Source organism: Macaca thibetana, chromosome 6 (genome assembly GCF_024542745.1).
Source record: "Macaca thibetana thibetana isolate TM-01 chromosome 6, ASM2454274v1, whole genome shotgun sequence".
NCBI lineage: Eukaryota > Metazoa > Chordata > Mammalia > Primates > Cercopithecidae > Macaca > Macaca thibetana.
In genome coordinates this window covers 65,476,009-65,503,425 of record NC_065583.1, presented here as the reverse complement: position 1 = coordinate 65,503,425, position 27,417 = coordinate 65,476,009, and the positions used below count along the sequence as shown (strand labels likewise).

The window sequence follows — 27,417 nt, the reverse complement described above, 5'->3', positions numbered from 1 at the left end:
ATGTTACCAAAAGAACATTAAATAATACTTATTTAAGGGCTTCTATGCCAAAAACGTCCCTGAAAATAATTTGGATGTGGAAATACAATTTAATGTATACTTGGTTTGGAGAGGCCTTTTAAAATTGGTTGCCTATTTTATTTTTTAACACGATATGTTTCCGGAGTATTTTGGCAAAACTCTCTGCTGTATTTAAACCTTATGATTGATATCCAGAGGGTTCATTTATTTAAAAAACAGATGTATGATAAATAAATTATGGGGACTATCCTCAGTAATTATTGTTTCTCTGCAGATGAGATAATTCACATGAAGGTGTTTTGTAGGCAGCAGTAATCTTTAAATTGTTGTTATTTTGAAAATTTTACTGAAAAATGTTCTCATCTTCTTCTGGACATATTTGGGTCTAATTCTGCAGGCTATTCCTGTTATTCACAGACTGCAGTTGATTGATGATGCCTTTTCCTTGTCTAAGTGAGTATATTTTCTTCTCTCATGGTTTTAGAATATACCTCGAGACCTTTATAAAAATAATAGCTTCATCACTATGAATTTGATTATTTAGTATATATAGGCCATAACTGATTCAGACTAGGATGCAATTCTGTAGCTGCAATGGAATTTTATAATATAATGAGTTGCTGGAAATAAAAAGACTACCAATTGAGATTTGGCAGTGATTTCTGTTATCCAAGGGTGGTGGCTACAATTTTAATGCAATCTCGCCTGTATTTTAATATATTGCACAATTATTTATTTTATTTATATTAGATTTACTCAGTGTAAGATATGCTGCTAAGTGTTTATAACCAGGTAAATTAATAAATATTCAGAATTTAAATTTTCAGTCAATAAAATTAGGAATATATGTAGTAAATTATCTAGTATTTTTTCTTTAGCCAGACATATTGCTTGAGTAAATGTCTACTTATTTTATCCTTCTTTACTCCTTTTTCCCTCTGTGACTTGCAGTACATTTCCTTGTCTAATACTTTGCTGAAATTCCTCTCTCTCTAAGATCACCATGACTTTACTATAATTGACTACATCCTCCTGAAAATGTCATTTTGGCTTCCTTAGACTCTGATATGCAAACCTGGTTCTCCTTGTGTATCTGACTCCTCTTCTACTACTGTGAGCTTCTTAGCACCAATCATGGTTATATTACTTTCTTCTATCTTTCCTTTGATAACTCATTCACTCTTGGGTTTTGGTGACCATTTTATTGCGTATCTGTAGAGTGCCAGCAGATGTAAGGTCCTCAGTAAATGTTTGTGGAAGGACATGTTGATGACTTCCAAATCTACATTGTTACTTATCTTTCCTCCTGTCTTAGGTTTATCCTGTGGTCATATGAATTCAGTACCTTAAACCCTGAACTTCATTTTTGTCTCTACCTTGCTCTTGCTATCAATTTCTCCCTGCATGGCAAAGGTACTCTTCTTTTCATCACCCAAACTTGAAACCTCAGAGATATCCTTGATTCCTCTCTTTACTTCATCTTACATGCACCGTCACCAAGTCTTATCTCTTCATTCTTAGAAATGTCTTTCGGAGGCTCACTTTACCACTTTCACTGCTTCCACACTAAGCCAAGCTTTTTTCATCTCTTGCCTGGCCTATTAGATTAGCCTCCTGTCTTCAGTCCTTTTGAATTTCATTCTGTCTTCTGTAACACTATTGCAATAAAATTGTTAGACGTCAATTTCATTATGCTTTTCCAATTGTTTAAATGCCTAGAGTACCTTTCCACCTAAACTCTTCATCCTGACATTCAAGGATCTGCACAGGCTTGAGCCGACTTACCTATTAGGCCCTATTTCTCACTATACACAAAGGAAATCCTCTGCCTCAGTTAGCTTCATCTGCCCATCACACTAATTCCCACCTTATCTTATTTGTCCTGGGCTGCCCTCCTCTTTTTCTACTTATTTTAATCCTATGCATCCTTCACTGCTCTTCCCAAGTTTCTCCTCCATGAAGACTTCCTTGACTTTTCTATTTTATCCCTGACTTTTCTACGTGCATATTTTCCTTCTTTGCTACTTTACAGTATTCACTGCCTTTTCTGGGACTTTTCATTACTGATTTCTTATGCATAAGTCTCAGCTCTTCATTGAAGCTCCTCAATGGTAGGCAAGTGCAGTGTCATATGTACTACAGGCATACCTTGTTTTATTGTGCTTCGCTTTAAGACTTCACAGATATTGCATTTGTTACAAATTAAAGATTTGTGGCAACCCTGAGTCAAGCAAGTCTATCGGCATCATTTTCCAGCAGCATGTGTTCATGTTATGTCTCTGGGTCACATTTTAGTAATTCTTACAATATTTCAAACTTTTTCATTATTGTTGTATCTGTTACAGTAATCTGTGAACAGGAATTGTTGATGTTATGACTGTAATTGTTTTGGGGTGCAATGAATTGTGCCTGTATAAGGCTGCAAACTTAATAATTGTGTGTGTTCTGACTGCTCCACCGGCTAGCCATTCCTCCATCTCTCTCCCTCTTCTTTGGCCTTTCCATTCCCTGAGAATCAGTAATATTGAAATTAGGGCCGGGTGCGGTGACTTATGCCTGTAATCCCAGCACTTTGGGAGGCCAAGGCGGGCAGATTGTGAGATCAGGGGGTCAAGACCATCCTGGCTAACATGGTGCAAACCACGTCTCTACTAAAAATACAAAAAAATTAGCTGGGCATGGTGGCGGGCACCTGTAATCCCAGCTACATGGGAGGCTGAGGCAGGAGAAAGGAATGAACCCAGGAGGCAGAGCTTGCAGTGAGCCGAGATCACACAACTGCACTCCAGCCTAGGTGACAGAGCGAGACTCTGTCTAAAAATAAAAAATAAAATAAAATTAGGCCAATTAATAACCCTACAATGGCCTTTAGGGGTTTAAGTAAAAGGGGGAGTCCTGCATCTTTCACTTTAAATCAAAAGCTAGAAATGATTAAGTTTAGTGAGGAAGGCATGTTGAAACTGAGATAGGCTGAAACTAGGCCTCTTGCACCAAACAGCCAAATTGTAGATGCAAAGGATAAGTTCTTGAAGGAAATTAAAAAGTACTACTCCAGTGAATACATGAATGATTTAAAAAAAAAAAAAGTGAAACAGCCTTATTGCTGATAGGGAGAAAGTTTCAGTGATTTGGATAAAAGATCAAACCAGCCACAGTATTCCCTTAAACCAAAGCCTAATCCAGAGCAAGGTCCTAACTCTCTTCAATTCTATTAAGGCTAAGAGAGGTGAGGAAGGTGCAGGAAAAGGTGCTAGTTTAAAGCTAGCAGAGGTTAGTTCATGAAGATTAAGGAAAGAAGCCATCTCCACAACAAAGTACAAGGTGAAGCAGCAAATGTTGATGTAGAAGTTATAGTAAGTTATCCAGAAAATCTAGCTGAGATAATTGTTAAAATGGCTACACCACCGGGTGCAGTGGCTCACGCCTATAATCCCAGGACTTTGGGAGGCTGAGGCAGGCGGATCACGAGGTCAGGAGATCGAGACCATGGTGAAACCCCATCTCTACTAAAAATACAAAAAATTAGCCTGGTGTGGTGGCGTGCGCCTGTGGTCCCAGCTACTCAGGAGGCTGAGGCAGGAGAATGGCGCGAACCTGGGAGGTGGAGCTTGCAGTGAGCTGAGATCGCGCCACTGCACTCCAGCCTGGGTGCAGAGCAAAACTCCGTTTCAAAAAAAAAAAAAAAAGGGCTGCACCAAACAACAGGTTTTTCAGTTTTTTTTTTTTTTTTTTTTTAGTATTATTATATTTTAAGTTCTAGGGTACATGTGCACAATGTGCAGGTTTGTTACATATGTATACATGTGCCATGTTGTTGTGCTGCACCCATTAACTTGTCATTTACATTAGGTATATCTCCTAATGCTATCCCTCCCCCCTCCCCCTTTCCCCCACCCCAGGACAGGCCCCGGGGTGTGATGTTTCCCCTTCCTGTGTCCAAGTGTTCTCATTGTTCAATTCCCACCTATGAGTGAGAACATGTGGTGTTTGGTTTTTTGTCCCAACAACAGGTTTTTCAATATGAAACAATCTTATATAGGAAGAAGATGCCCTCTAGGCCTTTTATAGCTAGAGAGGACAAGTCAATGCCTGGCTTCAAAGTTTCAAAGGACAAGCTGACTCTCTTGTTAGGGGCTAATGCAGCTGGTAGCTTTAAGTTGAAGCCAATGCTCATTTACCATTCTGTAAATCCTAGTGTCCTTAAACATTACCTAAATCAACTCTGCTTGTGCTCTGTAAGTGGAAAAACAAAGCCTGAATGACAGCATATCTGTTTACAGTATTGTTTGCTGAATATTTTAAGCCCATCGCTTAGATCTACTGCTCAGGAAAAAAAAAAAAAAAGAAGATTCCTTCCAAAATATTACTGCTCATTGACGATGCACTTGATTACACAAGCACTATGATGGAGATGTATGAGGAGATTAATGCTGTTTTCATGCCTACTAACACAGCATCAATTCTTCAGCACATAGATCAAGGAGTAATTTCTTTCTTTCTTTTAACTCTTACTATTTAAGAAATACATTTTATAAGGCTATAGCTTCCATAGATAATGATCCTTCTGATGAATCTGGCCAAAGTAAATTGCAAATCTTCTGGAAGGGATGAATCATTCCGAATGCCATTACGAACACTTGTGAGGCATGAAAGGAGGTAAAAAATAATCAATATAAACAGGAGTTTTGAAGAAGTTTTCAATCCTCATTGATGACTTCAAGGGGTTAGGATTTCAGTAGAGGAAGTCACTTCAGATGCGGTGGGAATAGCAATAGAACTAGAATTAGAAGTGGAGCCTGAAGATGTGACTGAATTGCTGCAATCTCATGATCAAACTTGAGTGGATGAGAAGTTGCTTCTTATGGACGAGCAAGGAAAGTTGTTTCTTGAGAAAGAATCTAATCCTGGTGAAGACGCTATGACCATTGTTGAAATGACATCAAAAGATTGAGAATATTATGTATACTTAGTTGTTAAAGCAGCAGCAGGGTGTGTGACAGGATTGACTCCAATTTTGAAAGAAGTTTTGCTGTGGGTAAAATGCTGTTAAACAGCATCGCATACTACAGAGGAATCTTTTGTGAAAGGAAACTGAGCAATGTGGCAAACTTTATTGTAGCTTATTTTAAGAAATTGCCATAGTCACCCCAGCTTCCACAACTACCACCCTGATCAGTTAGCAGCCAAGGTTATGACTTGCTGAAGTCTCAGATTGTTGTTAGCATTTGTTGACAGTAAACTACTTTTAAATTAAGGTGTGCATACTGTTTTTCTTAGACATAATGCCATTGCTACTTAATAGGCTACAGTATAGTGTAAACATAAGTTTTATATGCACTGGAAAATAAAAATCTGTGTGACTTGCTTTATTATGATATTCGCTTTATTGTGTCTGAAACAGAATCCACAATATCTCTGAGGTATGCCTGTAGTTGGTGTGCACATCAGCAGCTGTCAGAGCATTAGATAGAGAATGACTTCTAATTAATACTTGTTGAATGCAAACTATGCTGTCACAAGAATGCATACAGAATGCATAACTGCTCTATTTCCTAATAATCAGTCCAACATTTGGCCTGAATTTTCTCTAGCCTTCAAGACTTTGGACACTTGAAAGTACCAAATTGAAATGGAAGGCCTGTCAACTTTGCTTGGGTTTCATCCTTTCTATAAGATGAGACAATTACCTTCTCATTTCTTGACTTATTCACATGCCTTATTGAAGTCAGGCATTGAAACATGGAACAAATATGGAACGCATGCAAATTACTTAGCAAGTGAAGGTTTTTTGAGTGTGTGTGTTTTTAAATCAAACAGAAACAATTATATTGAGATTGAAACAGCACTTGAGTTAACCAAGTACCTTGCTGAAGAAGATGAAATTATAGTATGGCATACAGTCTTGGTAAACTTGGTAACCAGGGATCTTGTTTCTGATGTGAACAACTATGATATATACCCATTATTAAAGGTAATTTCATTCTTTCTTATGTAGTTTTTAAATAAATCCTCTCTTCTTCTGTTCGTATTTTAGCCAGCATCAGTGAGACAGGTCTTTTCCAAAGTAATAGTCTTAGTTCCGTATATATATATTCATTTCCTTAACAATGGCTGATTGATCTTGGAAGAAAATACCTTAGTCGTAGACCTGGTCTAGGAGATGAGTGAGGTTTGGAAGGGTACTTCATTCTTGGTGAAGTGGCAGTGTGTCCTAAGAAACCGGAAGTGGATGGAAATGGTATGCCTGTTTTTTTAGGGAAAAGAATAGTATTTATTAACAACTATTTTCCCAAGAGATTGTTAGGCAACCAGAATGAATTGTAACAACTCTGTGTCTATAATTGCAATATTTTGACTCATAGGAACAGCACTTAAATCCAGAGAGATATGTTCCAGAAAATGTAAAAATTTGAAGATGCTTTTGATGTTAGGAAAAGAAAGGGAGAAATTAGAATTACTGAACAGAGAAATGACATGCCATCATAAATTTAAAAATATATTTTCCATTGTTAGATCTTAAACAGTAATTACAGGAAAAAATAGCAAAGGTGAAATCAAAGCAAAAGTTAGGTAGCCCTCTTTAGGGAGTTACGGGTCACACAAACCAAAAAGTATGTTAGGTGATGATTTCAAGTGAATTTCTGGGCCATTCGGAGGGTGAGATCACAAATACCTCTAATGGTCCCAGACTTTCTTTTTCCTAGTGGCCAAAGTACCAATGGGAATTTAGCTGACCTTGGGATGGTGATTAATAAAAGAAGGCACTAAAATTTTGGTGAAATTGAGGAGGCTCATTGATAACATCTGATGACTTGTCCTGGGTAAAGAAGTAAAACTAATACTTGTTTTTAAAGAATTTCAATGAACAGCATCTAGTTAATTCTTAGGGATATATTAGTAAATGTCTAACTTCTATAATTTTATATTTAACAGCTGATAGCTTATATTTATTTTAAAATTAGGGCTTCAGTTTGTCCAGGACATAAACCAGTTCTTTTTTTTTTTTTTTTGAGGAATGTATACTTAGTATAGATGTTTTATGGTAGAAAGACTGTTTTATACTTTTACATTTCTTCTCTATTTTGAACATAACTGGAAATGTATGCAATGATGTTAAATGATAATTATAGCTAATTTTTTTGAGTTATTGCTTTGTGCCAGGCAATGTGCTTGCAATATATTATATTATTTAATCCTCATAATACACTGTAACGTTGGTGTTATGGTAAACCACATTTTATGTAAAATGGAACTAAACCCAAAGAGGTTAAAAAATAAGCCAGTTATATATTTATAACAGATAAAGATAATTTCTAAAGAAGTATCTGCCACTTGCCTATCAATGTCTTTTCAGATAAATAAATAGAACACAGTGAAAATTCAGTGTTTGCAAGCCAGAATTAACAGTGTATTTTCTTTGTTGTTTATAGAAGTACCTATTAAAGAGACTTAATTTAATATGGAATATTTATTCAACTATAATTCGTGAAAATGTGTTGGCATTACAAGATGACTACTTAGCTCTGTAAGTATGTTTTCAGAAGCGATAATTGAATAAAATGGATTCATATTAATAGGCTTCCAGAAGTAATAAAATAAAACCTTCATACCTGTTATTCATTGAGATATTTTATATGCTATCATTATTTGAGAACAATAGCTCAGAGATTGGTGGGCTACATGTATTCTAACAGAAAATAGTCGTTTTAGATCTTAATTTACCTGCAAAGCACGTGCATGTACACATAGGAACTTACAGCTCTATATTCTCAAAGCCTAGACTACTGGTTGAAATTATAAATGTTTCCTACTATTGGTGAAGAGGTGCTAAGCAAAGCTAGCCTATACCAGTGAGTTGAAGGGCATGGGGAAGCCACAGGGGAAAAGGTCCCCTCTGTATATTATTGTTAACATAAATTCAGTCATTATGCAGATAAGATGAGGTAGGTGGACAGTGATATAGATCAGTCACTGTGTGTGAGCACAGGTTAGTATCACAAATGACTTTCATATTACCAGTTTGGTGAGGAGAGTAAACACATTGTCATGGTGGTCTAGGAAGGAGGCAAGAGGCAAAATGGGGTGGTAGTATTTCCGTCTTCCTTGTGTCCTAAGTTTTGTGCGTAGGATGGTCTCTAGATTTAGGGAGGGACTCTGTAGCCAGTAACAGTATAGGGATTATACCTACAACTTCTGGCCAACATCAAGTTCAAATCAATTAGACCAAGCAAGAAATACAAAATATACAAAGTATGATTATTCTGACTCAATAGTACTATTCTGGGAGGGCAGAAATTTTAGTGCTAAGGGATGTGACTGGAAGGACATAAAATGTAATGGATGAGTAGGTGGACAATGGTAAGGAATAGCTGGGATCGAGAGTGGCTAGGCAATTTGTATGAATGAATGGGAAGGCAAAAGTGTGCTCAATCAGGCAGCATATTTGTTAACCAGACATATCCTTGGCTCTCCTAAATTGGACTGAAGCAGCCTACTTCTTATAGCATCCCAGGGACAATTCTCTTCAGAGCAGCTCTAGGGAGTTAGACTGCACTTCCACAGAACTCCAGCTTGTTGCTACCAGCTTTAGATTGGGATGGGTGAGGAGAGGGAGTGAGTAGAGTACGTAAATGAATACCTAGAACTGTCTCTCAGAGGACCTCCACCCTTACACATTCCTCTTCAGCTTATCAGAAGGTCAGGCCAGGCTGGGTTGAAACTGGAAGACGGAGTAACAGAGATTTGGCGCTTGCATTTTCTGGAAACTTATGGCCAATTTGGGTTTCTTTACCCTGACCCCAAACTGGAGTAGGGACCACAAGGCATCACTTACCTGGATTTATTATTGGTCTTCACTCTATTCTTTTGAACTTATTTTGTTTTAAAGTACAGTGTATACCCCTGCTCAGCTGTAAAAACAAACCAAACCAACCAAATACCTTTATTCTTTTTCTGAACATGTATATAACAGCCAGGAGGAGTAGAAGAAACACACTAAAGCAAGAGAAAGCAAATTGTAGAAGGGGAGAAATGAACTCTTCCCTTTCCCTTTCTTGTATAGAGGAAGAACTTTATTTTAAAGTCTTTTAGATCAGATACTCTAAAATCATTTTTTATCCATAAGGCAATTCTAGTGAAAGAGAGGAAAAATAAATTGACAACAGCTGTGGAGTGTGTGTACACCCATGTGTGTTTGAGGGAGATGAAGGATGGCAGTAATTTGTTTCTCACTTTCAAAAAATACTGGTCTTAGGAGCTTTTTTTGGTGCCTAGGAGCCTCTCAGTAAATATTTCTCTGAATCTTAAATATCTCTGTCATCCACAAAAGCAATTTTTTAAAACAAACCCAATGTCATTGAAAGGATATTTAAAAATACCCATCTTTTTATGAAACACACATTTTTGGAAGCAGAGAAAATGAAGGTGGTAATGCAAAATAAACTGTTTTTCTTTGACTTTTTCTTCAAGAATATCACTGGAAAAACTTTTTGGAACTGCGTGTTGGTTGGGCCTTGAAGACTGCCTTCAGCTGTCAAAAGAACTCTTCACAAAATGGGTGGACCATCCAGAAAATGAGTAAGAGTAATATTGTAATTCCTCTTGTTTTTGTCCTATTTAAGCACCAGCAATTTCCCTTTTTGATGTACTCACTGTGGGAATGAGTGTTTTGCTTTCACTTGGTTAGGCGCTCTCTCCTACTATTCTTTTCAAATACCTTTTTAAAAAAACCAGTGTTTAATGTGGGTCTGTGTATAACAATAGACTAGAATTTATACAATGAATTGTCACCTAGGACCTTTCACTGCCAATGCATTCTTCCAATAAGCATTTATTTGGAGCTGTCTCTGCTTGACTTGAATCTTAATAGGTTGTTCTTTATGATTGTTTGTGATTGTTATATCTATGAGTGCAGCAGAGCACCTCCCTCTCCATCTCTCTCTTAGTTTGTTGCCTCACTGAGCGCTGAGACTCTCATTTTGGTTTTATTACCTTTAATATACCACCTCAGATGGACTCTTAGGAAATGTGATAATGAGATATGAGATACAAGACCAACTTGTATTATCAATATACTCTATACTATTCTAATTTCCTTCTTTCTTAAAGCCCCTTAGTTTGGAATTGATTATCTCTTCTCATGGAATTAATGCTAATGACAGTTCTGACAATTGCCTCTCTAGATTCCTACTTTTGACCTTTATATCTGTGACTACAAATATTTTTTCTAGATTCATACTCTAAAGTATGATAACCTGGGGAAACATAACTACTATGAAAAATATCATTTTATGTTATATTTTACAGAATACCTTATCCAATTAAAGATGTGGTTTTATGTTATGGCATTGCCTTGGGAAGTGATAAAGAGTGGGACATCTTGTTAAATACTTACACTAATACAACAAAGGAAGAAGAAAAGATTCAACTTGCTTATGCAATGAGCTGCAGCAAAGACCCATGGATACTTAACAGGTGATTATGCTCAACTTACCTTGAAATTTCCTGGTAATGGAAAAAAATAGAAATGTGCTAATGTAAGTATGAAAATGATGCATATTTGTGCTGCACGATCTTAGAACCATGCGATTTTGATTTCGTTTATTTAAATTAACTCTTTATGTTGGATGTTTAAAATGTATTTTTTTGCAAATGCACTTTTGCAGATTTATGGAGTATGCCATCAGCACATCTCCATTCACTTCTAATGAAACAAATGTAATTGAGATTGTGGCAGCATCTGAAGTTGGCCGGTATGTCGCAAAAGACTTCTTAGTTGACAACTGGCAAGCTGTGAGTAAAAGGTAAGAAGGAGAGTGAGACCTTTCTTTCATTTAGGTCACTGGTTTGGCGCTGGAAGCTCAGCTGTAGTCTAGCTAGGTCACAAAAGTCTTTTGCATTGACTAGAAAGTGATCATTTTTCCTTCGTTTAGTCTCACTACAAACTGCCTGTGTTATGGAAGAGCAATGCATGAACTTTTAACTATGGCTTGAATATTTTTATCTTTTAGTTAGCAACATGCCATACTCATAAAATAGATGCCTATGCTACTTCTGATAAATTTGCCTTAGTTCACTTTTCTTGCACATTCTGCACAAAAAGTGTTTCAGACTCAAATTAATTTGCTCTCTACATCTTATGCGTTTGTTTTTAGGGCTTAGTTTATAGTCAGCAGTTTTGCTCAATTTTGCTAATACTTTTGTTTGAATAGACAGTAACATTATTTATGGATTGTAAGAAGGAAATAAAAGTTCAACTTAATAATTAAAATTTTATTTATAGTCAAAATGGCACAGGAACATTTACTTAGTTCTTTGTACATCTGAATATTTAATTATCACTAATTAAACAGATATATTTGACATGATAATATGTATGTCACTAGTCCTAATGTAATGATGAAGGTAGTATAAAATTATAAGTAAAAATGCTTATGCCAGATTAAATTTTATATTAATGATATGGAAAGTATCTATACTGAATTTGTTAAAATGTGACTGATCACTAACAAGTTAGCAATTAGTTTTTCTCACGCATATTCCACTGGATGCTATTCATGAAGATGGGGATGATAAGCCTTCTGGGACAGAAGAGACAATAGCTCCATCAGTTTTGAAACTGTTTTAACCCTCACTTTTGCAGACTCACAGTGCATTTTAGCGTTATAAAGTATCCAAGAAGCCCTGCAGAAGGAAACTTAGAGTTTTCCATACAGTTTGACTACACAACATCTTCTAGGTGTAGTTCTTCCAAACTCCAGCTTGGGATATGCTGATGTAAACAAAGCGTCATTTTGCCGGTAGAACAGTTGTTCCAGAAGAAAGACAGATGGGAGAAACAAAATTTTCCAACCCTCTCATTTGGTTCTGAAACTTAAAAACACCCATTAGTTAACATTTAGGCCTTGTTTTCTTCTTCTATAGAATAATAGATGTATTCGATAAATGTAAGATTCTTTCTAGTTATAAAAAGTTTTAGTTTTTCTACATCAAGATGCAGTTCAAATTGTTATTGGAGATGTAAAGGGATTAGGACTTGGTATCTGATAAATGCTGTAGAGGAGAGATGACAAGGGCTTTTGGGGATTTAAGGGGAAGAAAGGGATGTGCATGTGATTTAAACAAGCATAGTTGCAAATCTCCTCCTTCTTCCTGGAGGACAGAACATCAGGAAATGCCTGGAGGCAGAGCTGGGAGGCCAACTTGAGACTAGTCACAGTAACCGGCAGGAGCTTAGCACACTGGAGAGGAGATGGGGTGGGAAGGTAAGTTGAGGGTCAGAGAGAAGGACAGGTGATAACAGGCCCTGAATATCATGTGAAGGAGTTTTATTTTGTGTGCTCTTCATTGGTGATGTCCTGTTTCTAACTGGTGTCGTATGTGAAACACACACACAGGCTGTCGTGATTATGACAGTGTGTTAACACTACTGGGGGTCAGTTCTAGAACTGGGGGATGGGGATAGACTTAACTAGAGCAGTATAGCAAAGTGGTGGTTTCTTCCTCTAAGAACTATGGAAAGTGTCTCTTCATTACTGTCCTTTGTCCTTTTATTTATTGTGCTTTAGTTTTTCATGTATCCACTAGAGACATGGTATGTCAAAGAGTTAAGGCAATAGAATCTAGAATCAGATCAATCTTAGGATAAGGAGAGTGCTAAATATGTAACCTTAAACAAGATTTTTAACCTAAGCTTCGGCTTTCTCATTCATAAAATGAGGATAATAATGAATAGGCTTTAAGATAATTTAATAATGTGCTATTTAAGGTGATTGGTACACAATAAATGTTTAGTGTTCATTATTATTATCTTAGTGAGATAATATGATGTATGTGCTTTATTACAAGTCCCTATATCCTTCACTTTATTTCTTTTTCTCAATATTATCAATTTCTATTTTTATGTTATTGATAACATCCCTCAGCAGTATTAGAGTCTCATGTTTAGAATGAAAAACACACATTGATGTTGTTCTTTAAAATAACATGTTTAGTCTGGGCACGGTGGCTCATGCCTATAATCCCAGCACTTTGGGAGGCCAAGGCAGGAGGATCACTATAGCCCAGGAGTTTGAGAACAGGCTGGGCAACATAGCAAGACTCTATTTCTACCAAAAAATTAAAAAACAAAATAACGTGTTTATATATGCAATAATTACAGTTTTCACAGCCACCCATGAAATAATTACCAATTAATAACCAAGATTCAGAAGTTAAATAACTTAAAGTCAACACCTAGTAAATAAAAAAACTTGAATTAGAAAGCGTGTCCCCTGGCTCTGATTCCCGGCTATTTACTTCCTCGTAAGTAAGAAAATGCATACTTCATAATTTTTTTTTTTGAGAGTACTACTGAAAATATTTAATGTTTCAATGTGTTCTTAACTAATGCCTCATCTACATTTTCAGTGGCTCACGCCTATCATAATCCCAGCACTTTGGGAGGCCAAGGCAGGTAGATCACCTGAGGTCGGGAGTTCATGACCAGCCTGACCAACAGGGAGAAACACCGTCTTTACTAAAAATACGAAAGTAGCCAGGCATGGTGGCACATGCCTGCAATCCCAGCTACTCGGAAAGCCGAGACAGGAGAATCGCTTGAACCCGGGAGGCAGAGGTTACAGTGAGCCAAGATCAACCCATTGCCCTCCAGCCTGAGTAGGCAACAAGAACAAAATTCTATTTTTTTTTAAAGATATGCTATATCCTTTAAACATTTTGAGATGCCAAGATTTGTTCAAATATTTTAAATTTGTTTTACTTAGAAAGCCCTTCTCATGATGTGATTTATTTATCTCAATTCCAGAAAATGTTTAAATAAATGAAGTGGCTTTTCAGTTGATTTTTAAAAAATTAATAAACTTAATTTTTAGGATAGTTTTAAGTTCACAGCAAAATTGAGCAGACAGAGTTCCCATATATCCCTGTCAGCACACAGGCACAAGCTCCCCCTCTATCAACATCCTGCATCAAAGCCACACATTTACAGTCACATGTTGATTAACAACAGAAATACATTCTGAGAAATGCATCCTTAGATGATTTAGTCTTTGTGTGAACAGCATAGACTGTACTTACACAAACCTAGATGGTAGAGCCTACCACACACCTGGGTTCTATGGTATAGTCTATTGCTCCTAGTTTACAAACCTGTACAGCATGTTACTGAATACTGGAAGCAGTAGTAACACAACTGTAAGTATTTGTGGGTTTTTTGTTTGTTTTTTGTTTTTTGTTTTTTGAGAGGGAGTCTCGCCCTGTCACCCAGGCTGGAATATAGTGGCGCCATCTCGGCTCACTGCAAGTTCCGCCTCCTGGGTTCACACCATTCTCCTGCCTCAGCCTCCCGAGTAGCTGGGACTACAGGCGCCTGCCACCACGTCTGGCTAATTTTTTTGTATTTTTTTAGTAGAGACGGGGTTTCACTGTGTTAGCCAGGATGGTCTTGATCTCCTGACCTCGTGATCCACCCGCCTCGGCCTCCCAAAGTGCTGGGATTACAGGTGTGAGCCACCGCGCCCAGCCAGTATTTGTGTATTTAAACATATCTAAACATAGAAAAGGTAATGCATTGTGCTACAATGTTACAATGACTATGACATTGCTAGGGGATAAGAATTTTTTGGCTCCTTTTTAATGTTGTCCATTGTTGACTGAAACATTGTTATGTGGCTCATAGCTGTACTATAATTGATTAACATAAACAGGCACATCATTATCACCCAAAGTCCCTAGTTTACGTTAGGGTTTACTCTTGGTGTTGCACATTCTATGGGTGTTGATGTATTAATGTATAATGATGCATATTCACCATTGTAGCATCAAACGGAATACTTTCACTACCCTAAAAATCCTCTGTGCTGTGCCTACTCATCCTTCCCTCTGCCCATAGTCAGTTGCTTTTTTATGAAAAAGTTTGAATAATCTACTTCTTATTCCAGAAGTTTTCATTTTATTTTTGTTTTTGCTTTTTAATGTGTTGAGCTTTTGGTTGCTGGTTTGGCCTTGGCTGTGGGAGCTAGAATCAGGGGGAGTATGAGCAGAGCGGCTTTGCACCCCTCCCATAAGGTGGTACCTTGCTGGGATCTTATGCTCCATTTCTACAGGGTGAGAGACAGGCTGGCAGAGGCAGCTTGCCTAAATGCAAAAACAAAAAAATACCATCTTATGTCCAGCTTGGCCCTGAGCATGAAGTGACCAGTGCTGTGGTTTTGAGTATATCCCTCCCTTATCTCAGAGCACTCATGGGCATATGTCTCACAGTGACATGCAGGCAAGCTCACAGACATCGTCTCCACACCAAGGCACATGTTGGAGTTGAGTATATCGCCAATAGCGGCGCAGGAACCGCTGTTCCTTTCAGCCAGGCCCAGAATTCTTCCCAGGAAGCCTAATCTGGAAATACATTTTGGAATATTTGATTGAATAAAACAACTTTTGGCTTGGTCTTGCCCCTCACTGTCATGTACAGAGCATTGCACTGGTTGGTGTGGGAAAGTTTAGTTAATTATTGGGCCAAAGATGATCTCTTGAATACTCATTCCAATGAGAAAGACTCCATTGGTCATGGAGCTATATTTCAAGTTACAGAAAAGTCAGTAGGTACACATAGCTATGAATAGGTCCTATGGAAGCATATGAATGGGGATGAAGCAATAGTATTTTTGGGACTTTTCAATGGATGTGGTAGAAGCATTATTTGTGCCATTATCATCTCTGTTAAATGGGCTTCACAGCATACAGAAAAGCCAGTTTTATCTCAATATAGAATACAGAGTATGATCAGTTTTAAACTCATCCTGTCCAAAATGAATCTTACGCTCTTCATTAAGCACTTGATTTTTTTCTCCACATGTTATTATATTGCCTAAAGTCTTAAGCTTAAAAACATGGAATCATTTTCACTTCTCCTTGGTTGTATTTCATGATGGGGAACACAGCCAAAAAGGCTAAACAGGAGCACAAGCAAAGTGAGAGGTTTTCAGAGGGGAGGGTCCAAGCACTGGGGAGTCTGTTCCCATGGCATGGATTAGGCTGGATGCCTTGGTGTCCCCATGCTTGCCGCGTGGCCATCCTTGCCAGAAGGAATCTGACATGGCAGGGGAGATGAAGGGAGGGGTAATGTGAGAAGAGGGAGAGGCAGAAAGGAGAGCCAGACTGGAGTACTGAAATCACTGTTCCCACACTAATGTTAGATGTTATCAACTTTTTAAAAAGGATTACTATATTGACTCATATTGGCTTTTGACTTCATATTAATTAGAATGTATTTGAACACTGATGGGGGTAAACTATTTGTAATGCAGTTTTGTTGAGTAATATTTGAAAGAGATTGCTCTCTCAACAAGAATGATAAATCATGTGTTTCAAAAATAGCCCCTCTTGAAGTTGACAAGAGCAGGAAAGAATGAAGTGTGCCAGGTAATCTAATAGGTGCTTCCATATACATTATCTCATTTATGCTCCAGAACAATGCTTCTAAGTATCTGTTATTTTCCATTTTTACAATTTATAAATTGTCCAAGGTAATGTCAAACCCAGCCCTGCCTCCTCAGGTACCTTTCTCCTGTGTCTGGCAGAAATTAACACATTTAGCACCATAGGTAGGTTTCCTCTGTTTTCTATTTTTATTTTTAAGGTTGGAATTTGAGTTCTTTGGAACTCAAGTTTCTTGAGTCATTTTATAGGTTTTTTCTGCCTAGTTGGCCAATTAAAATAGAGTACTAAGAAATGTTTCCTCTTTCTTCATAAAAACAGTTTCGCTTGCCTCAATTATATGCAGAGTTCTATTGTCCTTCACGTTGCTCAGGTAGACACAGTGTAAGTTACAGCTAGGAACTTAGAAAAACAGCAGCACTATTTTCTCTCACCTTTATTAGTATATTATGCCAAAGTTAACTCTTATAATTTTTAATTTCAAGTACATATTTTTGAAGTAAATCAATTGTGTATATTAACTCTTCAACCATCTCTTGGTCAGTCCATTATAATAACCCTATTTTAATTTTTCTTTCTTTTTTAATGCACCCAAAAGTCTTTTATTTACTTTTTTAACTACAGCCACACTTTGAGCAGGTAAGTATCTGCTGTTTTTTCATAGCAATACTTCACAGTTATTTTAAGATTTTTTTTGCTAGATATTCAGGGACACTAAACGAGAGGGAAAGTTTCCATTACCACACCTATTGAAACAAGCACAGGTAGGGCCATGGTGCCCAGCCTTCAGGGTCACCAACATTTAGAGAACATCAGAAGACACGGATCTTCTCTCCAAAAAAGCACGAACAAAAACAACATTTTAAATACATGTTCAGGGGGCTTTAGTCAGCAGTTCTGAAATGGATCCTCTCTTAACTACTGTTTTTTACGGGACACAATTTATATATTTATTTATTCCTTTAGAAATTGTATTGAGACATGTGACGTGTATTCCAACTACCTCATTTTAATAGATAATGGTTGTTTTTAAGAAGAACTTTTTAGATTTAGATAACAGATTTGTGTAACACATATAAGTATTTAACTATCAATATTTCCTTAGTGTTAATAGGATTTTCTATTGAAAGATGAAGCTAAACTAGTTCATACATGTTTTTACTTAGATTTAGGACATAGGAATTAATAGGGGCCGTACACTTGGCTTTCATCTGCTGTATAAAATATAACTTTATTTTGCAAAATGCTTTCCACCCTTGATTAACATATTATTGCCTTGTAGGTATGGCACACAATCATTGATCAATCTAATATATGCAATAGGGAGAGCCATAACTACAGATTTACAGATTGTGGAGGTAAGCACTTTAAATATTATGAAACACAATGATAATTTGGAAACCACTTTTTATGCAATTTGGACTTGTTAAAATTAAAAATAATAATATGCTTATCTGAATTATTACAGTCTATGCTTCTGTTGCTGCTGTATCACTGTGAAGAAGTGTTTTTAATTGTATCCTCCTCCTGAAATAGATATCACCTGTTCATGGAGGGTGGTACTTCATCCTTTCTCACCTGAATGCAGGGGACTCTCGCCCAGGGTTCCTGTCCCAGATTGGGCTTCCTTCTGTCCCACCTTTGCCATCACTGCCAGTCATTGCTCTGTTCCAGAGCTTCAGTAGCTTTTTATAGTTTTTCAAAGAAATTTTGAAATCCTGTGATTAGCACATGAGGCCCTTCATGATCTGGCCCCTACATTACAGTTTGGCTTCATTTTTGCTCACCTCACCACCAAGTGTCAGAGGGCAAGAGAGATGGACAGACACCCCTAAACACATTTCCTCTAGCTATACTGTACCACTTACAAATTTTCTTGAATTATTGTATAGCTTCACATTTTCTGGATTTCAGAAACACTCTACCTTTTGTCTGGAGAACGTTCCTCATCCCAGTTCCTGGCTGGATAATTCCTAATCATCTTTTAAGATTCTGCTCCTATTATCTATTCTGGGAACTTTTTAATGAAGGATTTATACCCTTTCCTCACCTATACTTTCAAGTAATCCTATGAATATATTTTTACCATAGTGCTTATTACCTTATAGTGTAATCACTGGTAAATATGTCTACCCCATGAGGCTACAATAAGCTCCCTGAGGACTGAGATGATATCTTAATTTTGTCTATTCTAGATTCTTACCGTTTCCTGGCTTTGCTTTCCTCTAGGCTGAATTTTTATTAGGCAGTCTTTTTCCATGTGGAGAGAAGCATAGCTCCCTGCTTATATAATCCTCAGCACTCCCAGCTGCAGAAGGAAGGATACTTTCTCACAGCTTCAAGAGTTCCTGCCCTGAAAAAAGCACTTTGGTTGGTCCTACTTGGGTCAGAGGCAGCAATCACTGTGTCCAGGGGAGATGGAATACTCTGATTGGTCTAGCCAGGGTCGAACAGCCCCACCCAAGTCACAGGCACTGGGAAGGGGAAGGGGAAGTTCTGAAAGAACAAAGGGCTGTAACCAGAAAGTAAATGAAGCAGACAAAAGCAAATGTCTACAAAAAGATACTTTCACACAAAGTAAAACAAGGATACAATATAAATACAACCTCTACACACCCAGTAGCGTAGGTAAAATTAGACAGATTTATGGTACCAAATGGTGGCAAAGATATGGAGCAACTGGAACTCTTTTATCCTGCTGGGAGGAATGTAACATGGCACAACCATGTCAGGAAACAGGCAGTTTTTTAAAATGTTAACTGGAAACCATCTAAATGCCCATCCATAGGTAAATGAATAAGGAAAAGTAATATACCCACACAATGGAATACTATCCTGAAATTTTTAAAATTTGTGTAGCAACATGGATGAATATCAAGGTGATTATGTTTGGTAAAAGAAACCAGTCACATTCTGGGTAATGCAAATGGATCTATAGTGACAAAGGGCAGATCAGTGGTTGCTTGGGACAGAGAGATGGACTGCAAGAGGGCCTGAGGGCCCTTTTTCAGGGTAGAGAAAATGTACTTGATTGTGTCTATGGTTTCAAAGGGGTACACATTGGTCAAAATTCACTGACTTGTACAGTTTAAGTATATCTAGTTTGCCTCTACAGAATCTAGTGAAGTTTTGTTGTTGTTAATGAATAATAAATGAGGTTCGTATAAATTTAGCAATCTTCAAAATTTCAAAATTCTAGTCACTGACAGCTTTTCAAAATTGGAAAAATGGATTTAGCAGTAGTTAAATTGTTGCAATTTAAAAAAATAAGTGAATGAGCTAAGATGAATATCCTTGCCAACAACTATTAATGTCCAGCAGTCCTGCTAGGCTGCATCAGTTCACAGGGTAGTATCTGAAATAAATAATAAAAAAGAAAGTGAAAATGAAATCATTTGCCTCCCTTGTCCCTCTCCAAAGGCACAATTTTCAAACACCTTCCGCATCTCTGGCTCTGGTTTTTATGTTCCCCTGCTAGACATACTCTCAAGCACACATAAAGCCCACCCACAAGCCCAAACACGATCGCCACTCCCCTCCCACCACTACAGGAGCCCAATCCTGGGCACACTGTCCGTGATGTGGAGTTGTGGGCTGTTGGTTACCACCTCCTGGCAGGTGTGAGCAGAGAAGGAAAGAGTGGGGGAGGATTGTTCCTGGCTCTTTAACTTACTTTTCCCTAAAACATTTCTTTTACATTGTAATTAGGCTTGATAGCCCTATTACTATGCAATTTTGAGTATATTAGGGTTGAAGTGAGCTGTTGTGAACTGGAATGTGCATCTTCATCTTAGGGCTGTAAGTGTTTGGAGTTCTAATCCACTGATACAAAAAGAGACTTTTGGTAAAATGAAAATTGAAAAAAACATAACTTATTTATATTTTGGAATATAACTTATTTTTCACTTGGAGTCTGACTTATACGTAATATTGCAACAAATGTTCTAATAACTGTATGCTTGACCTGACCCAATGAGGTAATTCAGCCAATGGACGAATTCATTATCTAAGTGTTCTCAAATAAAGAATGACAGTTGTAAAGATGCAACTATTATGTACCAATTTTGAGCTTTGGAAGTTTCAGTTTCTTTTGAGATTTAAAAAAAGTGAGGGGGTTCACTGTATCTCTGTCTGCAAATCTTAGAGAACACTCTATTTGCCTTCAGTAAATATTCATTGAGACTTAATATGTGCTTTGGGACTAGAGCAATGAATAAGGCATAGTTTCTGCTTCATGGACCTTCCTGTCTACATCTGCTTCTTTGGGGTAGGTGTGGTGTTCATCACATTGTCTCAGTCACAGTCTCCCCAGGGACACACAATCTGGGAGTATACATTTCTACTCATTCCAACCATCATCACCAATTTACAAAATCATGTTGCTGCTTAGCATTTAGATATTTGTTTTGTCCAAATGGGAAGTTAGATTGCACTGATCATCTGTCTCTCTGTCCTTCCAGCTGCAGCAGTTTTTCAGTAACATGTTGGAGGAACACTCGAGGATCAGCATTCATGCCAAATTACAGACAATAAAGAATGAAAATCTGAAAAACAAGAAGCAAAATGCCAGGATGGCTGCATGGCTAAGGAGAAACACATAGCTTGTGGCTATCTTTCAGCACTCCTCTTGCCTATTATAATGTAGTTTGCTCACAGTTTTGTCTTCCAATACTTTATGAGTCTGGAAAACCATACATTTTGTTTGTATTTCAGTCACATTTATTACTTAGAGTGCCTTTCTTCTCATATTGTCATGTTTGGCCCTGAGGTTGGGTGATTGCTGACAATTTTGCCAATGCTGCTGTATTTCTGGGAAAGATGTCACTTCACGTTGGGCTGTAATCCCACAGAATTCACCTTAAATGTTGTGTAAAAACAAATTAACCTAAGAAAGTCTTGCTTATTTTGTTGTGAAGGCCAGTGGAATATAAAATCATTGGCATTAATGAGTGGCACATTCTTTGCTGAGGGAAATAACAGTTTAGCCAGGCCCGAGGGTTTATTTAGTTCAACATTGAAAATCGAAAAGACTAATGAGAAGATAACATGACAATATGAAAAGACAGAAACTCAAAAAGTATATTCACTAGAAGACAGAAGAGCCAAAGAAAAGCAAGTTGAAAAAGAAAGAGGAGACAATTTAACAAGCCCTAAAGGCAAGAAGTGTGTCTTCTCCTGCCCATTTCTCTCTCCCACAGTATATCCTGCATTGAATCATGCGTTGCTAGTTACTGAATTTTATGGTGTCACAAAAAGACAAATGATTGTAGGATCCATGGAAGTGCACTTAGGCTTGCTGTGGTGGAGGCCACAGTGGAGATGAAGGCTTTGCTCTGAAGCTCTTGATTGTGTATTCACCAGTGGGATGGACACCCTTTCGGCCTAAGCGTATGAGTGAAAATAATGACGTCAAAAGACAATAGCAAGTATGGACTACTATTTAGGGCAAAAGGAATCCTGAAATGAAGGAAACAGAACTACAAGGCTAACTGGAGCATAATCTTACAGTTTTGCACTCAGGGGATTAAGTTTGAAACATGGTGTCTTTTGGCCAAATTGAACCTACTTGTAATGTGGACTAACTTACTTTACACATTTTGGTCAGTCCCAGTGTATGGAATTAGCTTAGTTTTCTCATGCTTGATTAAAACAAGACAACTAAAGCCAATCATTCCTCTTGTAGACTTTGTGTATATGATTTAATCTTTTATTTTATTTTTATTTTTGTACAATGGGGTAAAACTACAGATCTCCACCTCAGGGTGATATTTGTAAAGGTTAAGGAGTATGACATCAATTAACAGTCTTTAAAGGTGTTACATAAGCTCAAAGCAATGTGACCTAAGACGTTTTTCCTATTTCTTGTATAAGTTAAGGCAGCCATAAATGAAAATACGAAACAAAATTTTGCTTTTATATTTGCTTCACAAGAGGGTTCTCCCTGAGTGTCAGGGGGAGGCTGTGGGGCTTCACCATGTGGACAAACGAAAGCACAGGTCAGAGAATTTCTTCTTCAAATTTAGAAATGTAAATTTTCAGCAATAAAATATCTGCATGCCTTCAAAGTGTTGTAGGTGAGATACTTTCCTGTTTTTTTTCTTAAACATTCTATATTTCCCATATTTCCTCTGATAATGCATCTCATCTTTCAATAACTTTGTCTTCATGTGTCCTCTCAACTGCTTTTCTCTTCCTCCTCTTCCTCTCTGTCTTAGTCCATTTTGTGCTGCTGTCACAGAATATCTTAGACTGGGTAATTTGTGAAGAACAGAGATGTGTTTCTTATCATTCTGGAGATTCCAAGGTCCAGGGGCCTGCATCTCACTAGGGCCTTCTTGCTGTGTCATCCCCCATGGTGGAAGGCAAGAGGGCAAGAGAAAGAAGAGGGAAGAGGACTGAACTCATCCTTTTTATCAAGAACCCTCTCCCAAGACAACTAGCCAACTCCCATGATAAGAGCATTAATCTATTCATGAAGGCAGAACTTTCATGACCTAATCACCTCTTGAAAGTCCCACCTCTCAACATTGCATTGAGGATTAAGTTTCCAACACATGACCTTGGAGGGACACATTCAAACCATACATAGCTCTCTCCTCTATTTCCACTCCCGTTGTTTCTCTCTCGAGCTCCCTCTTCCCTTCTCCCCTTTTCCCCTTTCTCCTCTTTCCAGTGACCTCTGCCTTCCTTCTGCCTGGTTGTTTTTATCCTCACTCCTTGGTCTTCCCACGCAACCATGGTCTCAGTCCACCAAGTGTGCTTTGAAGCTGACACTCAGGGTCAAGAAGGCTCTGATGCCTGGTATTGGGTGATGCCAAGAACTACTGATCTTGCCAAAAGAGCATGTAGGCTGGTCTTTCCAGACAGTTAAAAGTTAAACTGAATCCTATTACATCTTAGCTTCTGTGGTAATTAAATACTGCTGAAGGTGTTTCTCCAAAATCAAATGCCCAAATATTTGATTAATAGTCTTTCCTCTAAATATGAGGAAAAAAATAGATGATATAACATTTTTACTTACTTGGATGAAGCTGGTTACTTAAGCACTGAATTTTATTATGCTTTACCTTATACAAAGTATAAAAACAAGTAATTGTTGATTGGTTTCTGTGGTAGCAATAATGCAGTAACAGGTCAGGGAGTGGTACTGAGGCTGATTTGTCTGTGTGGCATTAATACTTTATTAACCAATAAAAACTGCTTGTCTATTATCACCCCAACTATAAAATGATTTCCCTGACCCAGTCCATTTATTGTATACCTTTCTTCCTGAAAATAATTAACAATGTATACAATATAGTCATGATTTTTTCCAATTTCGTAATTAGAAATTAAATTTTTTCTCACAATCTTATGCCTTTTTGTTTGTTTGTTTTGTTTTGCCCAAACCCATTCAGTGACTTGTTATTGTTGACTTTAAATGAAAGAACAAATGCCTTAGTGTGATGTTCAACATCTTTTGTAATTTAGATCTCTGGGACCAGTCTGTATAGCAATTTATTCTGGGGGAGGCATGAAGAAGCAAAGTGAGATGAGATTTAAAATGTAGCTCATCTTAGTTACTTCTCGTGTTTAATCCATTCTTTGCTCCAATAAAAGCTATTTTTTTCTCATCCAAACTGTAGCAGGATTACCATGTTCAAAGCAAAGCCTTAAGGGATGCTTACAAGTAAATATAACTGCCTCCCCCATGTAAAGAATGATTTAGCACACTTAGCAGCATTTGAAACCATACATATGTTGCCTTTGGCTCATTCTTCTCTCTAATTCAACAAGATTTAGCAAAGGTTATCTCTACAACACACATTTTTAGGAGTTATTTGGCTCTTCCTCTTCCCTTCCCTTCATAAATAAGTCAGTCCTAGAGGTGAAATAGAGCAAGGTGGCCCATGACTTGAAGTGGGCATTAAGAGTTTGAATGGGGTGAAGAAAGAATCCACACAGAGGAGGGGAGATCACAGCAGGATATCAGAACCCAGACAGGGTGAATAAGGTTAGCACACGGTGGTGGAGGGGATTATGACATGGTGACTTAGAGCCCAGATAGGGTGAGAAGGGCATCTAATGGGGGTTGTGCAACCCAAAATGGGCAGTTCAAGTCCTTGTGGGGTAAAGAGGATATCCATATGTTGGAAGGTGGCCTAGTATGAGGTATCAGAGCCTGGGGAGGGTAAGGAGGGAATCCACATGGGGAGGGAGAGAGGCAGATATAAAAGGTGAGTCGCCACAGGGTTATGGGCAAACAAGAAAATACATCCATGATAATAGGATACAGGCTTCTCGTAATTGGAGAAGGGAGTTACAGATATTCAAATGAAGGGAACAAGAATGAACTGTTCTGGTATGGAATAGGAAGTATTTGTGTGGACTCATAGTTTTCAATATATAGATAGATTCATAAGTATTTGTAAAGTATGTAATAAACAGCTGTAATATGTGTAGATATATTTTGCTCTTTATCTGAATATACATAGATATAGATATAGTTTTTGCCATTACTTTTAGTGGCAAAAACCACAATTACTTTTGCACCAACCCAATATATCTATATCTACATCATCTCTATCTATCTCTATTTACATAGAGATAGAGAAAGAGTAAAAGTAATGGCAAAACCTGCAATTACTTTTGCACCAACCTAATGGATTTAGACTCTAGCTTCCCTCCTGAGAGAGAGTAGCAGCAGCAACACCTAGTTATGGACTGAATGTATCCCCCAACAATTCATATGTTGAAGCTCTAACCCCCAAGGTAATGGTATTCAGAAGTGAGGGCTTTGGGAGGTAATTAGGTTTAGATGAGGTCTTAAGGTTGGGGCCCACATGATGTGATAAGTGCTCTTACAAGAAGAGGAAGAGACACCAGAGCATTCTCTCTCCCTCCATGTGTGTGCACCAAAAACGGCACGTGAACACAGAGAGAGGACGTGGCTGCCTACAGGCCAAGAGGAGCACTCTCACCAGGAACCGAAGCTGCCGGCACCTTGATATTGGACCTTCCAGTCTCCAGAACTGTGAGAAAGAAATGTCTATTGCTTAAACCACCCAGTCTATGGTATATTGTTATGGCAGCTCAAACTAAGACAACCCTAATAATGAGCACAGCTATTGCCCATATCTTGACTTCTAGATGCCATTCTCCACTAAAAGAGCCAAAGTTCCTTGAAGAAATGGCTGATTTCAGGGCCAGGACAGGACAGGAAAGGGGCAATTAAAAGTGGAACATATTTTGAAGCAAAAAGCAAGGAAGTACTACAAAAAATAATGGGGACATAGCAAATGGACCCAAAAGCCAGCTTGAAGGAAACCCCACTGGCCTAATCTGGGAAAGTTTGAGAATCATAATAATAAAGGCAGTAAGGGAAATCATGAGCTAAATAACAATTAAAATTTTGATGAGGAAGGGTATTTACATAATTTCAAAGTTCTTTCCCACAAAGTACAGTTGAATAATGAAGGCAAAATGAGTAATTTACAATGGGAAAAACCTGGCAGATATCACCTCACTCAAGTGATCAGTTCCAATGATATTCCATCACAGTGGGATAAATAGAAATTTTATTCCATTTAATAAGATGAAATGACAAAACTACATCATTATTCTTGTTATACTTCTAACAAAGCTGCAAACATGAATCTAATAATGAAGAAAAAAACAAATTGAGGGACATGCCGCAACAATAATATCCAAAAGTCTCAAGGTCATGAAAGTCAAGGAAAGACAGAGGATCCGTTCTAGACTGGAGGAGCTTAGAGACATGACAACTGAATGTTGTGTGTGGTCCTAAACTGGTTCCTTTTGCCATAAAAGACTAATGTTACAGGGACAATTGGCAAAACTTGGGTGGAGTCTGAAGATTAGATGCTATCGTTAATTTCTCAACTTTGATAGTTTGTTGTATTTATGTAGAAAATATTTTGGTTGTGAGAAATATACATCAAGGAGTGAAACAATAACCTGTTGATTCAGGAAAAAAATATTTTTATAGTAACTCCAGCTTTTCTATGAGTTTCTGAATAAATTAAACTTAAATAAAAGAGTTATTTGTTACTGGAACTGCAATGCACTTTCATTTCAAGTCACTTTTTTCTTTAAAATTTGGTAATGGCCACAGCCACAATCCTGAAGTTATCTACTAAACATTTTAATAATTATGCCCAAGTTGGAAATGCAAGTTGTCCGAAAAGACTTAATTTCTTGTTTCAGTCAACATTTCCTATCTTCAACCAGAGGGACTAAAAACTTAAAATTTTAAAATGTATTACCCAAAATCAACAAAGCTATATAAATGTAAAATAAATGTAAGTCATTACACTTTTAAATAAAGTTTGTTTGAAACTTTTATATAAAAATTTGTAGCCTTTATACTTCCAAAAGTATTCAATCTTACAATTTCAGTAAGACTTTTGGGAAGACCTTTACATATACATAGGTGAACCATGTAACTTGAAATTATTATGCCAACAACTTGACTTAGTCCATGTTACAGTAATAGCTAATAATATTTTACCATTTTATATAATCAGTGATAAACAGTACACATCTAGAAGCATAGTAAAGTAGTCTTCCCTTAGCTGCAGTTTCATTTTCCACAGTTTCAGTTACTCAGGGTCAACTATAGTTCAAAAATATTACATCACTACCCTGTGTTTTGGGGCCACTATTAAGTACAATAAGGGTCACTTGAACACAAGCACTGCAATACTGCAACAGTTGCTCTAATCGCCAAGGTGACTACATGGTGACTCATTGCCATCCAGTGGGCCGAAGCAGGAGGGCAAGAGATTTCATTGCACCACTAAGAACAGTACACAATTTGAAACTTAAGAGTTGTTTATTTCTGGAATTTTCCACCTATGTCACAATACCTGTGTTATTGCCCTCACTTCATCCCATCACGTAGCCATTTTACCATTTTACATCATCACAAGAAGGGTGAGTAGAGTACAATAAGATATTCTG

General features: G+C 37.5%; 3 protein-coding genes across 6 annotated transcripts in view; 2 read left to right on the top strand and 1 right to left on the bottom strand.

Annotated features, from left to right (window-relative positions):
* The window catches only part of LVRN (laeverin), a 73,513-nt gene extending 50,609 nt beyond the window's left edge, over window positions 1-22,904 (top strand). The window contains exons 13-20 of one of the 2 annotated variants that reach the window (XR_007726255.1): window positions 419-474; window positions 5,839-5,992; window positions 7,452-7,546; window positions 9,490-9,597; window positions 10,327-10,494; window positions 10,686-10,823; window positions 13,429-13,677; window positions 17,738-17,782. Coding sequence is in view for 1 of the 2 variants with exons in the window: in XM_050793049.1 (XP_050649006.1) it covers window positions 419-474; window positions 5,839-5,992; window positions 7,452-7,546; window positions 9,490-9,597; window positions 10,327-10,494; window positions 10,686-10,823; window positions 17,738-17,813; window positions 20,916-21,056 (936 nt within the window). In the remaining variant the exon portion in view is untranslated. Of the gene's footprint in view, window positions 1-418; window positions 475-5,838; window positions 5,993-7,451; window positions 7,547-9,489; window positions 9,598-10,326; window positions 10,495-10,685; window positions 10,824-13,428; window positions 13,678-17,737; window positions 17,814-20,915 lie in introns of those variants that run through there. The other variant, XM_050793049.1, reaches the window with a different exon arrangement.
* The window catches only part of ATG12 (autophagy related 12), a 1,142,999-nt gene that overhangs the window by 225,362 nt on the left and 890,220 nt on the right, over window positions 1-27,417 (bottom strand). The gene's annotated exons all lie outside the window — the stretch shown is intronic.
* Window positions 1-27,417, top strand: part of COMMD10 (COMM domain containing 10) — a 971,919-nt gene that overhangs the window by 652,810 nt on the left and 291,692 nt on the right. The gene's annotated exons all lie outside the window — the stretch shown is intronic.